Source organism: Triticum urartu, chromosome 2A (assembly GCF_056163025.1).
Source record: "Triticum urartu cultivar PI428250 chromosome 2A, HENAU_Tu73, whole genome shotgun sequence".
Taxonomy (NCBI): Eukaryota; Viridiplantae; Streptophyta; class Magnoliopsida; order Poales; family Poaceae; genus Triticum; species Triticum urartu.
In genome coordinates, this window is record NC_141874.1 from 101,720,656 (window position 1) to 101,735,839 (window position 15,184).

Below are 15,184 nucleotides of genomic sequence, written 5' to 3' on the forward strand. Positions count from 1 at the left end.
CCCTCTCTCGTCTCTTTCTCACCCCATGCAAACGCACAGCCCTGCACGCCGCAGACATGTACACATGTCTAGTTGCGAAACAGCCAAAGATACTTTCCCTGCGCTGTGCCTGGTGACTTGCACCACTCGACGCAGGCCCGTGACTTCCACGCCACACACGCACACACAGCAAGCAAAGAAAACCAGTGAGCCAACATGTCGAGAGAGAGAGAGAAAGGGAGGGGAGTAAATATACGTACAGGCGACTGGTGAGCGAGTGAGTAGTGAGTGGTAACAATAACAATGCACATCTGGGCTCACTGCCGGGCTCGCTGGGAGGGATCCACTTTTGATGCAACTTCATTTTCCATCGCCGCTACCCCCATCATCACCACCACCCCTGCCGCTGCCACACTGGCCGGCCGGGCCTCTCGCTCGCTTGCAGGAGCCGGGCGACGGACGCAGCATATGCAGCTAGCAAGGCTGCTGCTGCTGCTCCGCCTCCTGCTGCTGCGGCTTCCATTAATGCCACCAGTATCAATGTGCAAGCAAACAAACATTCCTCTACCCCATCTTTTCAACCGCGTGCAGCATTCAAAGGAACAGAACCAAACTTCTTCTTCCTCCTCACTCCCGATGAGCAGAGCGCGCATCATGAGCTGCCTGCCGCCTGCCTATGTGTGCGCACAGTGGCCAGACCACTGACCGGCCAGCTGCGAGTAAAACCTTAGGGCTTCTGAGGAGCGGCCCTAGTGGGTCGTGAGATCAGATCGCTCTGCGCGCAGGGTTTAGCTGGATTTGTGCACGCTCCACACTTCCGTCCGGGGGTGGTACACCCCTCGCTCCAAGCGAAGTAAAGCAGTGAATCAACAATCACCAGTTTGGCTCGGTCGGTCAAACTTGCCCAAGATCCAGCCCAGGGCTGCCCTGCAGGTGGTGGTGGTGGTGGTCGATTCACAGATATAGATGCAGTTGCTTCCTGCTAGCTAGCTTAGGGTTTTGGCATGCAGGTACTCATCGAGATACCACCAGCTGCAAGCAACATATGCATATGCATCAAAACAGGAGGCAGCGCTACATATCTGTAGCCAGACTAGTGCAGTACCCTGATGGGGTACGGCCCTAGCTATATTTGAGTATGCATCAAATGTATGTAGCGTCATAGCCTGTAGCTTTGAGTACCAAGAAAGAAAGGAAAGGAAAATACTCCACAACAGGGGAAAGAACTGATATAAAACTAGCAAGAAGCAAGTCACAGCATGATGAGGCCTAGAGGCAAAAGCATGCATGAATGTATGATAAAACTGTATATTTGCTTTATAGCGTGCAGTGATGTGGAGATTGGCTATGGAGTTTGAATATTATGGAAGATTCTGTTCCATATATGACAAGCTGTGCCCCGATGATGTGTTTGCAGTAGACATTTTATGAGTACATCACATGACCTTTCCCATCCCCCACATGTGGCCCACTGCATTTGTGGCCAGGTCTAGATCTATCTTTGACTGAGAAATATGTATTAAATAATCAAGGGAGCAAGAGCGAGAAAAAGCTGATGAGAGAGAGATCGTCACATTTCATATATATTTAAGATATGCATGTACAACCCCTCAAAAAAATAAAGAGATATGCGTGTACAATGTAGAGACAAGTGAGATGTGAAACAAGAAAAAGAATGCCATGCTTCTTCTCTAGATGAGGCCCACATTATCTCATCATCATTTTGATGACACCATGCACACATGCTAGATGCCGTTAAAAACCAGTTTTCTAGACAATATCGTGTTCCACAAATGTCTGTCGTTCCAAGATTCCTCTGAAACCATACAGTTCTTTATCATATCAATGCATTGTTGCATGCAAGAGATACTGTGCACGGTGCTTAATTAAACAAGCCTGCATGCGATTTGCTGCGACGCTCTTGTCTGCATGTTAAACAACGCATCTGTATTCGTGCAAACGAACTGAGAGAGGATGCTACTAGAATAATGAGGGCGTATATAGTACTCGGTGGAGATGGCAGCACCTTTGCAAAAGATCGTGGAGCCGCTTGTTCTTTGCCCAATCTACAGGCATAGAGCTCATGTGATGAAAAAGAAAGAGGGGACGTGGTGTGTATGCCCTGCCTCTGCCTGCCTGCCTTCTCAGTCCCGGCTCTCTAGGCTGCATAGAAAACAGCTGCATCTTGGACTCTAGCATGATTGCCACTCACAAACCTGCAATAAGCCTTGTGGAGGATTAGACAATCAATTAGATGCACTCGATTAAAGAGAGATCTAGACGTTTATGCTGTCCTATAGCCTAGCTCTGCGCACATAGATAGATTAGATTAGACTTGAATGGTTATGTACAGCACGGTACTGGCACATACTAGATGTATAGATCTCAGCCGTGCATGTGTGCGCTACGTAGGTCCACAGCTAGTACATCTTTCCAGGTTTCTTATTAGGCATGTTTGTAAGCTTGTCCCTTGGTGTGTACTGCTGCACGTACGTACTAGGCTAGCTAGTTACTAGTCACTAGTCACTACTACGACACTAATGCATGGAGCGCTAGAAGTAGAGCTAACTGGGCAGGCAAGGCAGATGCATGGGTGCAGAGATGGATCGCGTCTTTTGCCGTGGTTGCATTCGCGGACAAAAGGTTTGATTCTTCTTTCACCACATCTATGCATGCACAAGAGCTCTTTTATCTAGGAAAATGGAAAAGCAGGGGAAAAGACACTCCAAACATGGGGAGGTTGATAGACAAAGGAGGCTTTTCAGAGAACATTTCCCTCTTTTTCATTCTCAAGGGGAGAGAAAGATGGGAGGAAGAGGGGAGGGGGTCAGGCGGAGGTCAGAGCATTAAGGTGGAAACTGATTAAAGTCGATCTCATCTGTGCATGCACATAAAGGAGGGCTGTAAAGATGTGATTTACCACCACTCGTCTGTGTAGCTTTTCCCTCCCCAAGGTCTTACACATGTGCATGCACACATCTCTCCTCTGTCATGTTCTGCCGTGGGGTGTGGGGGTGGGGGTGGTGCCTCTGAGCGCTAGATTTAGATGTTTCTACGCCTTGATAAACTAATGCCGGCCGTGCATGATCTAAGCAGGTATTGTGTACATGCAAGAGCAGGGGGGCCTTTTCCAGACATGAACAGCTTAGATGCAGAGCATTAAACTTGGCTTTGCACTGACCTTTCAAACATTCAAACTACCTTGATCCAATTCTAAACTAACTAAAGCATCACAGCATGAAGCCATGAACTGAAACCTTCTACTAGTAGTTTGATGCAGCTCTCATGGATGAAAAAGAGCATGCATGCATGGATGCATGAAGAGTCATTTTTGCACGGCGTCATCGGCCATCTCCTACGGCTTTGACGACGCAAGGCAGGCAGGCAGGCAGCCGGTGAGTGCACGGCGCGAGGTGGCCGGAACAATCAAGCCCATCCCTGCCCGTGCATGGCTCTGCGTCATGGGCGGTCGCAAGGGAGCAGGGCATGCGTCCAACCTCGTGCACTGCACACGTGAGTGGACGCCAGGGCTCACATCCGTGAAGCTTCCAATCCCCATCTCCCTCTCTCCCCCCTCTCCTCTCTCTCTCACCTCTCATTTAAACTCGAGCTTGCGCATCCTAGCTACCAATGTGCAGCACTGCATGGCATGTGGGGCGCGCGTATTGCAGTCCAGTCCAGGACTCCAGGGCAGTGCAGTGCAGTGCAGTGTATCATCCTCTCTTTCTCTCTCTTACACACCACACTTCACCATGATACTGCTGTCCCTTTCTCTCTCATCTCTCCCTCTCTCTCTCTGGTGACTAGTATCATAGTATGGTACTAGTGTATATCTCTTCTCAGCCGGCCAGCCGGCCAGCAGGGTCACAAGTGCATGGCCGGGGGCTCTCGACGCCTGCCCGGTCTCCTGTTGCTCCCCACATGGTGTCACATGCGCCGATGCCTCCTCTTCCCTTCTCCTCTCTTCTCTGGTCGCGCAAGCCAACAGTTTCATATGTTTGCCCAGCATTGCCGCTGCTTGTGCTTGTGTGTGTATTTACTGTTTGGCCGATCTGGCCTCCTGCATGCATGATGCATCCATCCATCCATGCGGTACAACGGAAAGAAAAGTTTTTCTACTGTTCCTACGGCCATGCCCCATGCATAGAGCTTGCTAGCCATTTCCTGCCTGCTCTCGCCGAATCTAATCATGCCTGTCTTGGCATCGGCCGCTCACTCTCCTTTTACCCTAGAGGAATATATCACAGTGTGCTGGTAAAAGGTGAGCTGGAAATAAGAGCAAACTAATAGCATGTGTCAAGAGAGTACTGGCAGATAGGTAGTACCTCCTATGCAAGCTCAGCTTTAAGGGCGCCAACCGCTGCCGGTCAAAGAAACATGTATGGACTCAATTAACTCATGGTTTAAGGAAAAGAACATGTATTGAATCGTGATGAAGTCCAGTCGGTAGCCCCTGGGGAGAAGATCATGACAGAATTAAAAATGTGCAGGCATGTTTCAGCTTTAGCAAAATGGACAGTAAGTGATATACAGATGTAAGAGCATGTTTTAAGAAGGATACAAGACCATTTAAAGCAGGCAATACCTGCTTGAGCCACAATTTATTGAGGTGGAAAAGAAGCATTTTCAGAGCACTTGTATCAATAAGTCAGAGCTCATGTGTTATAGTATATCTGGAAAGGGGGGTAGATGAAGATGCTGCACTCACTATGATATAATAAACGCGGTGGTGGTTCCATCGCGTAATGAGCCCTGAACGGCTCTGGGATGTTTCAGGCTTGCCTGCTTACGGAAGTGGATTAAAAGCCACAACATTCACCGCCGCAGTTGCTGCTAGTGCTCGCTGAGAAGCTGGTCCCAAACGGATGCAATTTTTTTTACTGCAAACTGAGGTAGCAGCAGCCTGATCGCATGGTCCTCACGATGTGAATGTTTCTGTCGAGCTCCTTGAAGCACGCATTTCCAGATCTTCATCTTGGATGTGTGTGCAATGCACTAATATCATGGCCTGGTTTACTACTAACATATATAAGGGCCAGCGAATTAATCATACTTCTCAGCTTGATTTATTTTCTTCTGAAAAACACTCAGCTCGATCTGCACGTATATGGATTATAACTAGAGTGTTTACAGCGATCTAGGCAATGATATATGGATTATTTTTTGAAGAGATGTGTACAGTTCTATGCTAACCACTAAAGCTGGTTCTGGTATTGAATAGCAGAGTAGAAAACAGTCCTAACTAATCGCAAAGGCAAGTAAATGGCACCCCAAAGGGTAAAACCGGAAATGCCAACATATAGCAGGAGCAGCAGCAAGCACTAACATGGGATGCTTCTCTGAAGCACAAAAGAGAACAGGTTCAGGTCCAGGGGCTAGGCAAGTGCATATGCAGGGAATTAACCAAGTGATGGAGGAATGTTGCAAGCAATGATTGTCCTAGCAAGCTCCTTTGACACATACATATGTCTCACTAGATTCTGATGCAAAGATTTAGATCTCCACAGGCAAAAGCAGCCGGGAGTAGTAGTAGTGAGAGGAGCAGGGCGGGAAAGGTGAGAAAAAGCTAATTGGAATCATCAGAAGTTGCCAGCTTTCAGAACACTGTGGGCCCAGCTTGGATCAAGGAGAATCATGCACGCATTTGCATATTGCCCAAAGCCCTCCAAAGATGAGGAGATTTCTAAAAGCCTGTAGACTCCATATACTGTAACTTATCTACCAAAAGAATGTCTGTCTTGGACATGGTAGAGAAAGATGGTGGCTGTCTTTATAGGGAAAAGGAGCAGCAACATATGCTGTCCTGCCACACACTTTTAGTTAATCAGCTGGTAATTATCAGTACACCAATCCTAAGTAGAAGAATCCAATGTGCCTACTTGCAGCAACAGCAGAAGCAATCGATTAGATTAACCTCGTTTTCTTCTCAAGACAATATCACCTTGATTTTCAAGATCTTATACCCCAAGTGTGCACCATGTGTACATGTACTGGTTGTCCTCTGTGGTCTACATGCATGTATGACTCAGATTTTCAGAAAGCTCAGACGTATATGCTCTGGGGTTGTACAGTACTAGAGCTGCTGTACTCTAGTCTACCGTCTACATGTACAAGACAGATTTGTATAATTGCGTTGTAGGGAGCTCAAGTAGATACGTACCTACCTACCACGGTTCAGCCCATGGGCCATGGAGACGGTAGAGGCCAATAGTAAATCCAAGCAGAGCTGACAGATTCCTCCTCTTGGTTCAAAAGCGAGTAAAACGACCGGCTCTGGAGCTGGAACGTGAAGCAGTAAACAACAAGGCAAACTACACAGGTAGCCTGGGACTGGGAGCCCGCATACAGGAACAATCCCGTCGTCTCCGTCGATCATGTGCTCGGGGCGCAGGAAGCCATTATCGTGCGCGCCCCACCTCAAAAGAGAAGAGAGAGGCGAAGAGGTAGACAGATGACAGCCAAAAACTCCTCAGGTGGTTATTTCCGAACAGGGGGAATAGTAACTAACCAGCTGCAGAACAATGGTGAGGCACATGATGGCAAGCAAGATCAGCTGCTCAGCTCAAGCTCGGGGCAGGCAGCTCCTCAGAGTGTGCTCATTAGCTTTTGATTATGCTGAGTGATGCCATCCTCCCTCGTGTCCCTGAGCTCCCCAATCATTGATGCCTCGGGTCCTCTGCTCTTCTTCTTCAGATTGATTGAAGGCCCCGATCTGGTGTTCCAAATATGTCATTGCATAATGGGCAGCCATACTTCAAGGTGTTGCATTTCAGTGTTTCAGATAAGAAGGCTTACATGCAGATGCAGATGCAGATTGTAGAAGGAATCCCAAACAGCTCATGTACAGCTGGATCACTTTAAGTTTTTCTTGGTCAATTGCATCCAGGAGCTTGTCAGAGGGCAGGACACAAACTGTCATACCGATCATCTGGCATCCTGCAGGAGATGCAAGTTGCCATTAAATAACTCCCAGGTGATGTCTTTTCTCATAGGAAATAATAAGAAGCCAGATCTCCGAAGATACAGCAAGAACCCAACATGATGAGTCAGGGCGAAATGATCACAAGAAACTTTCAGGAAGACAACCAAACTAAATTTAGGAGTGTAAACATGAATCTGGTACATGATTAGCCGTTGTTACAGACACCTTTGAACAGGAAAGATCTACAGCTTCAAGCACTTCTTAGTACAGGAAAATGATAGTACTAGCACTCAGCAAAGAAACGGTTACATTTGTTTCTCAGAGGACGTATGTGGAGTGAAATGGAGATGACATACTTGGCTTCCTCATTGACTTCCCCCATTCTCTGGCTCATCAGCATCAGCACCTGTTGCTTCGCCTTACGGGTCTTCCTCTGGCTGCCCTTGTCAACAGAATTAGGGCGTGTTCTGAAAGTGCCCAGCTTCTCCAAAACTTCCTAGATTCAACTTCTCCTATGGCTTCTCACTTTAGCTGGCGCTATGGAAAGCGTTCGGCACGCAACTTCCGGTTTCCGTGGTTAGGCACGGGTCTGACAGGCCATTTGATTAGCAATTAGCCCAACTTAGATGGATTGGCAAGGCCCAAAGCCAATAGCCAACGTGCGCGCGAGAGAGTTAGCGATAGAAAATCGAAACGGTATGCTGGATGTCACTTGGCGGTGGCAATCCTGTGTAATTTGCCTCAACTTCAACTTCACTGTTTTCACGGATCTGGAAAGAGGCAGCTTCCCAAACTCCATCCTTTTTACACTGAGACGGGCCGCCAGCTTCTCTATTCCAGCTTCCTGGAGCTAAAGCGTTCGGCTCAACTTCATGCATGGAGTTCAAGAAGCTGGGAGCTGGAGCGTTGCCGAACAGGCCCTGACTCCAAAACTGATTCAGAATCGGATGACGATGACAATGTGCTGTCCCTTCTGTGCCTTCTCTTCTTCTGCTTCTCTTTGGGTCGCCGCTTCTTGTTCTATGAATTCGAAGAACTGACACTTTCAGAAGAATATCCAGAGCCGGTAGCTGATGATTCAGTGTCCGAGTCGAACAGAGTCCTCACTGTTATGCCGATCTGAACCATTATGTGAGCGGTTTTTTTCTCTTACTTTTCCCCTCCCTTCTTGTAGATTTTTCCTTCTCCATCTTTTCTTTCATCAGCTTCTTCTCCTCCTCCCTCTCCTTTTCAAGATCAAGATTCACAAATTGATAGGACTCTAACACAGTCGACTACGTCAACTTGGGGTTTTCAAGCTGCTGCGTTCTTTAAGTCCGTAATATGTAGGCACAGTCGTTCTTGCACTCATATCTCTAGTACCCAGGCTGGAAACACCTCTGAAATTGGGAATATGCATCACCAGAAGAAGTTGGTGAAGCTTTTGGTTTCACATGGTACTGCAGCCTTCTCCATACTCGCCAGATAAATCTGTCTCTTGGCTTCATTCTTCTCTTGTCAGCGGCTTGGCTCCTCTTCCTTCTACCCATAGGCATTCACATTGCGGGCAGCAGCCGCAGCTGCACGTTCAGCTTGAACCCTGCTCAATCCCTTTGCAGCTGATAAGGCCTGTGCCTTTATTTGCTCAGCTGCAAGCTGAGATTTGTCAGCATTGCCAGACATCTTGATCCGTCCAAATGATCAAAATTAATAACCACAGCTAAATACCTGTGCATCGCTTCGGAATAACAAACCATTCCACACCATGAACATACACATCAAATTTGACGATGTGTAATTTCCAACTGCATCATGATGAATGTTGGTGTTCTTCCTCCTACTATCTCTTTGTCAGCAACCAGCAAACGACCCTCTGGCCTCCCGCTATCTTCCTTGGTTTCTTGCCTTGCCTATCCTTCTACCCATCCACCCAGTGTGTCTAGTCTTCTCCAAGTATTAAGCCGTCGCCAAAAGTGAATGTTGGCGGTTGTCTTCTGTGTCAAAATCCAGTCAGTTTCACCTCAACCTTTGACTGTTGTGATCCTTTGCTACACTCATCCCAGTTCGGGCAGATGTGGCTTTCAGGTAGTTATAAGGATCTGAAATGGCCACCAATACACAAATTTGCAGTTTCGAACAGATATTCACATAGTCCTGAACGTCGAGGATTGGACATGAAAAATCATTTGGATCACAAAATTTAAATATCGTAAACAATGAGCTCTTATTGGATTACCTAGTCTTCTTTGCAGAAAGATAAAACTTCGCTGGAACAGCAAAAGCTGGATGAGGTTGGCCAAAATAGCTTCTGCCCCCATCACCTGCACAGTTATAAGAAGAGAAAATTTTGTTTTTGCCACTCTAGATTTTGCCAATTTTCCTTATGCCACTCTAGATTTTGCCAATTTTCCTTATGCCACTCTAGATTTTGACATTTCACTTTTGCCACTCTTAGTTTTTGATAATTATCACAATTGTCATTCAGTGGCAAAAGCAAAATAATTTTGTTTTGTTTTTGCTACTCTTACCTTTTGACAATTATCACAAATGCCACTCTGAAAATTTTGCTTTTGCCACGGGAATGACAATTGTGATAATTGTCAAAAACTAAGAGTGGCAGAAGTGAAATGTCAAAATCTAGAGTCGCGTAAGGAAAATTGGCAAAATCTAGAGTGGCAAAAGCAAAATTTTCCCTAAGAAGAACACTTCATTAAAACTGAAAACATGCTAAGCTGGTTGATACTATACTAATGAAATGAAGCACAGGCAGCACATGTCTTCCAGCAAAACTAAGGCGATCATTTTTACCGAACATGGAGCAGGCATTCAACAAGCAGGTGCAGGAAGTAGACACAGACATTTGCACGATCATTGTCATTGTATCAGTATCATTAGACCATCCATAATTGATTTTTCCCTAGCAGCACATTATGACATCATGCCACAGCATTGCCGGCTTTCTCCCGCACCACAACAGATGTTCTCACCTCACTTCATCCGCCACAGCCAGGCATCCAATGTATCACCAACTGCCCTTTAACAGTTAAGCCGCATAGGCATGCTCTTTCATCTTTAAAGGACAATTTCTCAAAAAAAAAAGGTTGGAAAATGGTCAGATTCTAAACCATGCCAATGACAACATTATCTTAATCACATTAGGATTCACGCAATTTAGCTTTTGAAAAGGCACAAAGAGAACAAAACATGAATTGCCATGTTTCTTCCATACTCGTAAAAAAGTGAACGACGCTCACAAATCTCTCTTTTTTTGTGATTAGAGCTGATGAGTTAAATATAATGCATGATGAGCCAGCTAGAAAACTGTGTGCAGAACACTGGACGTAAATACATAACAGGAATAGCATCCCAAACCAAGAAATCAACACTGTTTTTCTCATATACACTCAACAAGACGCTAATTGACAAGCCCGTCGCAATCTGCTAAAAACGCACACAAGATGGAAGGAAAAACTTCCAACAGAGAAATTGTTCGATGCTCAAGAAGTTTTCAGTCTCTCTAAAGGATTGCGGAGAAGAGGATCTGGTTGGTGTCTTCATTCTCCCCATCCGGACCCCCTGCAAGTGAAACCACGACCAGTTGGAGTGAGTTCCCCATCACAAAATCCAACGAACTGCTGCAAAGCAAAGAAAACCTACCTGCCATTGGCTTCAGCTGATCAGTCCACTCGTCGATCACCTGCAACGTAAACAAAGAGAACAGATTCATCAGATCTCTCACGACCTGTAGCTAGATTGCGGGTTTTTTGGGTGGGGGGTCACCTGCTTGAGGCTGGCGCAGGCGGCCTCCTCGTCGTCGGTCATGAGGGGCAGCCCGGAGGAGGCGAGAAGCCGTTGTGTGGCGCTCCGCTGCGCAGCCAGGCTCGTGCGCATCATGTCGATCAGCTCCTGCACACGCGCGCAGGATCACGGGATCAGTAAACCTAGAAGAAGGTGTGGAGGATTCGAGAAGGGGATCTGACTGACCTGCTTCTGGGCGAGGAGGTCGCGGCAGAGATCCTTGAGCGCAGCCACCTCCTCTTGCACCCGCTTCACTCGCCCTACCAGTTTCGCCGGGTTTGCCTGAATGAAACCGTCAGCCAGATCCTGTTATGGAAGGAAGCGGCTAGAGAGGAGAGGAAGGGGAGTTTGATTACTAACGTGGTCAGGGTAGGAGGCACGGAACTCGAGGTCGAGGCGGCGCTGGACGTCGGCGAGGGTGTTGCTGGCGCCGACGAGCGTCAGGTACACGTCGTTCACAGCCGGGTGGCGCCGATCAGCAGCCATGATTTGTTTGGGTCAATGGAAGTGAAGGCAGGGATCTCTTCTTCCAGCCACTGCTAGCGCTTGGCTTTTAAACTGGGGATGGAAGGGGATCCCACTATCCTGCAAGGAAAACCTAAGCTATATTAGTTAGTAATGACACAATTATATCATTTCATCTTTAGTTAGAAAAATGAATGAAGTTCGGGCGTTATGATTCTACTGTACCAGAACATAAGGAAATCCCAAGATAGTATTTAGTCGCTGCTAGGTCAAAAATACATTTCTAGCACTACGAAATTGTATATTAGACAGTATCAGGGAATCACAAATAGTACTGATTATAGTAAGCAAATCCAATACCAAAGGTAAGATTTCACAGATGAGCTTTCGCATATATGAACTGAAGAACTATAGCAGAAATTGCTTTTCTTGCAACTGTATGATGTAATGAATATCATAGTTAAAAGAACACATTACATTGCATTAAAACCTAAGGTTGATTGTTAAGCTAAAGCAACACAGCAGCAACTTAGAAGAATTCACTAGCTATCCAAAGGCATTTAATTTGTACCAAATGCATAGCTTCCACAGTGCCCTTTTATGAAGAGAACCTGTAGTAGAGCACCCCAGTTGCATCGCACTAATAATCATCAGCCACAAACCAACAATAAAGTTCCTAGAGGAACCACCGATTGAAAATGTTGGCCAGAATCCAGCCGAGTATCCAAGTCAATTAGAATTGACTGTAAACCAATGATTTGCACAACACAAAAAATACAACAAAGCCACGGCTTGATACAGCAAACAAGAGAAAAGTGGCAAGCAAAGTCACTGAATAATCCAGCAATTGGTAGCTAGATCTGCATGGCTTAAGAGTGGACATTCTGAATTTGGCAATTAGCAGATATCTTATGGAGTTATGAATTTCAAACCAGATGCTCCACTACATCCATTCCTTGTAGATACAACCTATAACTCGATACATATCAGACACTCACTTAGATCTGTCGCCGTACCCAAAAAATGGGACAAAATGACCACCCAAGCTCGGCTGGAATTAATCCACAGAACTAGTTACTTGTATCCCTGAACCAAAACATAACTGTCCAAAGGAATACGCTAATATCGACCACAAACTTCTTACACGAGCCAAACAAACGCGATTAGAAACCTAAACCTGTACAAATCACTTCTCACGGTCACAGGTGCGACTGTTTGAGCATACGTGCATCTGCGGATGGGGCAACCAGTAGCCACCCCGCTCCGACCCCCACCCCCCACCGAATCATCGGCCCGTCTAGCGCGAGACAGCTCCAACTCGGGCCACCGCAAGCCGGTGAATCCCTCGATTCCGTAGCCTAGCTAGGGTTTTCCGGCGAATCCAATTGGAACGGAACTAAGACGAGAATGCAGAGGAGGGGGAGAGGAGGAGGAGGAAGCTCGCTTACCGATGGGGGCGGAGCGGATCCCAGGAGATCGCCGGGGAGAACGTCTTGGTTTAGCCGGGGACTCGGCGGGCGGGAGGAGGGAATTCGCGGCTCTCCGGGGTGCCGTTTGCCTGTGGCGGCTCACAGTGCGCCGCAGAACGAGCACTCGTTTTGAATGGGGGAGAAACACCCAGACAGAAACAAAATATGTTTATAGTCTTTCCGATTTTTCTGAAATATATACTCCTTCCTTCTGTACACTAATACTCCCTCCGTTCCTAAATTAAGTCTTTTTACTCCATTCCTAAATTAAGTCTTTTTAAACATTTCTGTGGTTGGATGGTTAGAAGGACTGTGGTATCCCCAGCCCATCAAGGTTTAAATCTTAGTGCTCGCATTTATTTCAGGATTTCCGGCGATGCACATTCAGTGGAAGGAGATGTTCCCGTCAACGACGAGGTGCCTACGGTGACTTCATAAATTTCAAGATGATATGCCGGTTCAGTCTTTCGGAGGTGCTCATAAGGGTAGGGTGTGCGTGTGTGCATTCATAAAGGTGAGTATATACGCATGTATATGAGCGCGTTTGTATTGTGTTCAAAAAAATGAACTATAACATACGGATGTATGTAGACATATTTTAGAGTGTAGATTCACTTATTTTGCTTCATATGTAGTCATTTGTTGGAATCTTTAAAAAGACTTATATTTGAAATGAAGGGAGTACTTATAAAACTTTTTGCAGTTCAATTTCTAAGCCATTTTTTTCAAGGGTGAAGGAGTTTTTATTCCAGATTTATAGAGTTATAGTGCACTGGCAACAATTCCTCAATGCATGAGGGTCCTTGGTGTAAGAGCATCTATAGCCACATCGGATCAGCCTCACTTTCCTCTTCCTCCTCCTCCTCCTCTGAAGAGTCCGGAGGTAGGCCGGACGCAATTTGAGCGGCGCGCCTGGCTCGGATCTCCTCTAGGAGCTCCAACCCCCGCTCCAGAGTGAGCATGACGTACATGGTGATCCGTTGTCGGGCCATAACTACCGGCGGGCGACGAGTTCGAGCGGATTGGACGGTGGCAGCGTGGATGAGAGGGAGGATGGAAATGAAACTGGATAGGGTTGCGGTTCCGCCATCCGGCTTAAATAGCTGGATTTGGAGTCTTGGGTGGCGCATCGGAGCGGCGGCATGAATGCATCCTCACCGACTGTTGTGTTTAGACATGTGTCTGTGTGGGTCCTGCTCGTCAGTCCGACCTGGCGGATACGACCGAGGGCGACCGGGTCTTCTCATAGTCGTTGTAGATATGGGCTGGATATGAGGATTGTCGGTCAGCTCGAGCATATAGAGACGGTATTTGGAGCCCGGTTCGGGTTGCAATTTTGTGACTGCTCTCTGACTGGGTCATCCACCCAGACATATAGGGGTCGTTTGAGGAGCCTCGCTGTAGATGCTTTAACCACACGGCGGTGGTAATACACTTAGTACGACTATAGTTTGCCAGATGATTGAACACTCTATTTTGTTTTCTCCTAATTCTTTGTGGAATAAACTTCATGTCAACCATCAACGATCTGATCTCCGCGGTAAGATGCCCATATGCCAACCAAGCCAATCCATCGCTTGATATGGATAGAGTCTTCTGAAGAATCCGATTAGACAATGACTGAAAGGCATGTACGTTGGATTTGAAGTAAGAGTCATCCCTTGCATCAACGCATGTATCTCCGCTTCTAAGGCATCATTGCAATTGAACATAAAAGTGATAAGCCACAAATAGCGTCATCCCATCCTGACTCCTAAAGATCATACATGTCGTAGTTGTACTATCCGGCACTGAAAAGGAGCCATCAACTGAAAGAGCAACCTTACCCGCCGGTGGGGAGGCCATGGAACGTTGGGTGCATGGTCTTTCACCATCGGTGCAACCCAATCAAGACATGTAGGCATTTTCCCCTTCAAAATATATTTCGTGCTATATTGTCGCAAAAGACGACCGATCAACATCGCCGCCCATGTGACGCAAGGTCAATGCAATCGATGTGGTCGAACTCTCAAGGTTGCCGCCTCGACCTCCATTGCTCTGTTGCGCCATGCATAGTCCACCAACACACCACCTTTTGGTATCGTCCCGACATATAATCGCTCACCCTCAAGCTGCAACACCGCACGACCTAGTCACCCACAACCCAAGTTGAATAGGGCAACCACCCGCATACCACGACCGTCACACAAACTCTTCCGGGGCCGCCGCCCCGACATAAAGTCAAATTGCCCCCTCTGGAGTGCAACGACCGAGCCGACAACCCCGCCTCACTAGTAGAACAAAATTGACACCCCCACCAATGCAAACCACCACCCTACCTAATAGGGTTGTCGTCACATTACTTCCCGAGATCGCCACCTCGGCGCACAACCACCATCCAGGGCCGCTTCCCCGACATCCACATGCCTCGACGCAAGAGAGGCATCGGGCCACAACCAAGAGCTAGCTCTTCATGGCGACACCCCCAAGAGAGAAACAACGTAGGCATCGTTGTTGCCCGCTTGAGAAAGACTGGAACTTGGGTTTTCAATCAAAGAGCCCAAGCCATTTGTGAACGTGAGGAGGCAAGCAC

At 47.1% G+C, this 15,184-nt stretch overlaps 1 protein-coding gene and 1 pseudogene across 3 annotated transcripts; both read right to left on the bottom strand.

The window, feature by feature from the left end:
• Nucleotides 1-5,983: 5,983 nt before the first annotated feature.
• Nucleotides 5,984-9,245, bottom strand: LOC125536084 (uncharacterized; annotated as a pseudogene). Its single transcript, XR_015615032.1, has 2 exons — nt 6,775-9,245; nt 5,984-6,691 (listed from the first exon to the last, which is right to left on the bottom strand). The product of XR_015615032.1 is annotated as an uncharacterized LOC125536084 (transcript).
• Nucleotides 9,246-10,161: 916 nt separating this feature from the next.
• On the bottom strand, nt 10,162-12,760 carry LOC125536085 (spindle/kinetochore-associated protein). 2 transcript variants are annotated; one of them, XM_048699210.2, is made up of 6 exons: nt 12,592-12,760; nt 11,039-11,263; nt 10,865-10,960; nt 10,661-10,786; nt 10,538-10,577; nt 10,162-10,456 (listed from the first exon to the last, which is right to left on the bottom strand). In XM_048699210.2, the coding sequence occupies exons 2-6, from the start codon at nt 11,162-11,164 to the stop codon at nt 10,398-10,400; spliced, it is 447 nt and encodes a 148-aa protein (XP_048555167.1). In that variant the 5' UTR covers nt 11,165-11,263; nt 12,592-12,760; the 3' UTR covers nt 10,162-10,397. The 2 variants fall into 2 exon arrangements, with proteins under 2 accessions (XP_048555167.1, XP_048555168.1); XM_048699211.2 differs by having other exon boundaries at nt 11,039-11,276; nt 12,592-12,758.
• Nucleotides 12,761-15,184: the final 2,424 nt, after the last annotated feature.

Bases quoted from the DNA above. Each gene is read 5' to 3' on its own strand.
- LOC125536085 (XM_048699210.2), bottom strand. From the start codon at position 11,164: ATGGCTGCTGATCGGCGCCACCCGGCTGTGAACGACGTGTACCTGACG. The intron at 10,961-11,038 runs GTTAGTAATCAA...GGTTTCATTCAG, and splicing joins GTGCCTCCTACCCTGACCAC to GCAAACCCGGCGAAACTGGT. The intron at 10,578-10,660 runs GTGACCCCCCAC...TTTACGTTGCAG, and splicing joins CCTGCGCCAGCCTCAAGCAG to GTGATCGACGAGTGGACTGA.